At 34.4% G+C, this 3,442-nt stretch overlaps 1 protein-coding gene across 1 annotated transcript; it reads right to left on the reverse strand.

The window, feature by feature from the left end:
- Nucleotides 1–591: 591 nt before the first annotated feature.
- On the reverse strand, nucleotides 592–1,539 carry LOC122925968 (olfactory receptor 1019-like). Its single transcript, XM_044277364.1, has one exon. The coding sequence runs from the start codon at nucleotides 1,537–1,539 to the stop codon at nucleotides 592–594; it is 948 nt and encodes a 315-aa protein (XP_044133299.1).
- Between the last annotated feature and the right edge of the window lie 1,903 nt (nucleotides 1,540–3,442).

Below are 3,442 nucleotides of genomic sequence, written 5' to 3' on the forward strand. Positions count from 1 at the left end.
AGGCGAGACATATTGTAGCATATAAACAGCACAGAGTGTAACTCACGATTTGTAAAAAATAAGAAATGAGCACTTGCTAACCTATTACATTTTATTTAGATTACACACACAATTAGGGTTGGACCACATGGTCAGATTTCCTGATGCAGTTTTGGAAGCCCAAATAAGGAGTATATCATAAAAGGAAAGAAAGTATAATACATTTTTAATTCCTCCTTGGTTTTGGCTTCCAAAACTGCTTTAAGAAACCTGACCTCGTGACTGTTCCATACGTTGCTGGAGAGTTGACATATACTTTAATTGTCAATGGGAATAATCTAATGAAATGCAGAACTAGTTACACACAGTAGTTAGTACTGCTGAAAAAAGACACATCCATGAAGGGACCTGGTGGTCCACATACTGCATGGTATATGACTTAGAGTCGACATTGGTCTTACCAGTACATAATACATACAAATTAATAATGCAAGTATACGTTATATTTCTGCTTTTGACTTTATTTGCTTTAATGCTTATCTAACATATTTATTTTAATGTTATTAAAACTGCCTTCTGCAGTTTTAATAGACATTTTTGAAATAGAATATTTTATAACTTGAAGATTATTTTTGGTATTTTAATCTTGAGCTTTCTCAAAGCTTTTTTTACTTCTTCATTTTTAAAACTGTAAATAAAAGGATTTAGCAGTGGAACCAAGACAGTATACACAAGAGCGAAGCACTTGTCAAATTTTGAAGAATATGTTGATGTAGGTCTCATGTGCAGACACATTATTGTTCCATAAAACATAATCACACAAGTTAAATGTGAAGAGCAAGTAGAAAAAGTTTTACTTCGACCTTCCGTAGATTTAATACTAAGAATGTTCAAAATGATAAAAATATAGGATAATAATGTCAAAATTAATGTAAAGATTCCCACAAGTGTCCCTACAGCATAAGTTAACATTTCTACATGATAAATATCACTGCATGAGATCTTTAGCAATGGTGAAATATCACAGTAGAAATGACTGATTACATGAGAAGCACAAAAATACATTTTTGAGATGAGGTTAACATGCCCAACTGGAGTCAAAAGCCCAGCTGCCCATGCAGTAGCAGATAGTCCAAAAGTGAGCTTTAAACTCATTATAATAATATAATGTAAAGGGTGGCAGATTGCTATATAACGATCATAAGCCATGGCTGCAAGAACAAAGACCTCAGTGCAAACAAAGAAAATAAAAAAATATAACTGAGTTATGCATTCCCCGAATGAGATTGTATTACACTGTATGAAGACCATAATTAAAAGCTTTGGTAGGATATTTGATGTAGACGCAATATCAATAACAGACAGGTTTAATAAGAAGATGTACATAGGAGTGTGCAAGTTTGAGTCCAAGCAAATAACTACAAATATTGCACAATTTCCAAAAATTACTATAAAGTAGATAATTATGAAGATAAGTAAGAATATATACTGTAGCATGGGGTCATCCGTTAAACTGTCAAATACAAATTCTGTTGTGTTAAATAGCTCTCCTGATTTCATTGCTAGAAGAAAAACACTATAAAGAAAAAACAATATAGATTAAATGTTAACAGCAAGCAAAAAAAATTTGATTTAATCTAATCTTTGTGAATGCTTTTGAAACTGAGCTAAATATTAAATTAGTTAAATGGATAGTCAAAGTATGTTTTTTGTCCAACACATCATATCTTATTTTACAATTAAAGTGGACCTGTCACCTATCCTGACTATTGTAATAACTACTTGTATTCCCCATGCACTATCAATTTTACAGTATCTATTGTTATGACTTTGTTATGTACTATTTGTTTATTATTAATTCTAGAAGTTTGTTATATGGGGAATACAAGTAGTTATTAAACTGGAAATGTCAGGAGAGGTGACAGCTCCTTTTTAAGTGGAACATTTTACTGAAACATTATTAGGGCTCGTATAATAGTAATCTACTACTGGTAGGTAAACTATTTCAAAATAGAAAATTAAGATCTTAAATAGTTTGATTAAACTGTATGTCTACTTGACACTTATTTTTTTTACCTTTTTTTGTGTTTTTATTCTAACATTTTAAACGGGCATTTGTGAATTCCTATCGAGATGCCTAACAGAAAAATGAGAAAAAAATGCATACTGTAGCTAGAGTATGATGTATTTTTGAGAAAAAATGCAGACAACACTAAAAACACACAAACAGTGTAAAGAAGGCCATAAAAATTTTTTGTCTGTAGTGCATTTCATAACTCTCAGATTGAGTAGAAGAATAAAAGCACATTAAAGAGGACCTTTCACTAGAATAAAACATCTAAACTAACTCTACAGACATGGAGAGCGGCGCCCAGGGATCTCTCTGCACTTACTGTTATACCTGAGCGCGGCTCCGTTCTCCCGGTATAGCCTCCGGTATCTTCATATGTTAGGCTCCAACCAGAGGAACCTGCCGGAGTCTCCTTCTCCCATGCTGCAGCGCTGGCCAATCGCAGCGCTCAGCTCATAGCCTGAGAGGCTTTTTTTTCTCTCAGGCTATGAGCTGAGCGCTGCGATTGGCCAGCAGTACAGCATGGGAGAATAAGACGCCGGCAGGTTCCCCTGGGTGGAGCCTAACATATGAAGATACCGGAGGCTATACCAGGAGAACGGAGCCGCGCCCAGGTATAACAGTAAGTGCAGGGAGATCCCTGGGTGCCGCTCTCCATGTCTGTATAGTTAGTTTAGATGTTTTATTCTAGTGAAAGGTCCTCTTTAAATTTGTATGCATCACATTGTGTCTTACCCATTAAATTAATTTGCATTCTGTTCTTCGTTTTCATACTGTATGAGTAAGATCATTCAAGTGAAAATCATAAGAAGAAGAGTACATTGTGAGCTTTGTTTGGACTTAAAGATCAACTCCACTAAAATAAGTGAGATCGACATGAAATACAACACACAACATGTGTACAGGTGTGGCACTATATTTGGAAGAAATGTTTTTTCCAAATTCTAGACAACCACTTTCACTTTGTAAGTTGTTCACCTTAACCATCTGTCTGTCCGCAATGGAAATTCAAGGCAGTTAAATTACCCCTGTAGCCACATGTGACCTGAGATGCTAGCTATGTTCATATACGGAGTCAGTGCTTAGGGACACCCAGTGTATTTAAATCTAATTTAGCCTCTATTTCTGAGAATAAATATTTAAACTCACACTATATGAACTCACAACCTTCTACATTAGAGGCAAGGACTTTAACCACTCAGCTATAAAGCTGAATGATAAACTATGTCAGAAAAACCTTATAGTAGTTGTCATGTAGTAAGTATTCCTATACAGCAGAAGTATCATTTCATATTTAAATGAAGGTTAACATGTAGCTTATATATAGTGGTTAAAGTTCTTGGCTCTAATGTAGAAGGTTATGAGTTAAAATAACATATATAAATTACATTA

The sequence above is a fragment of the Bufo gargarizans genome, chromosome 1, assembly GCF_014858855.1.
Source record: "Bufo gargarizans isolate SCDJY-AF-19 chromosome 1, ASM1485885v1, whole genome shotgun sequence".
In the NCBI taxonomy this organism is placed as follows: Eukaryota; Metazoa; Chordata; class Amphibia; order Anura; family Bufonidae; genus Bufo; species Bufo gargarizans.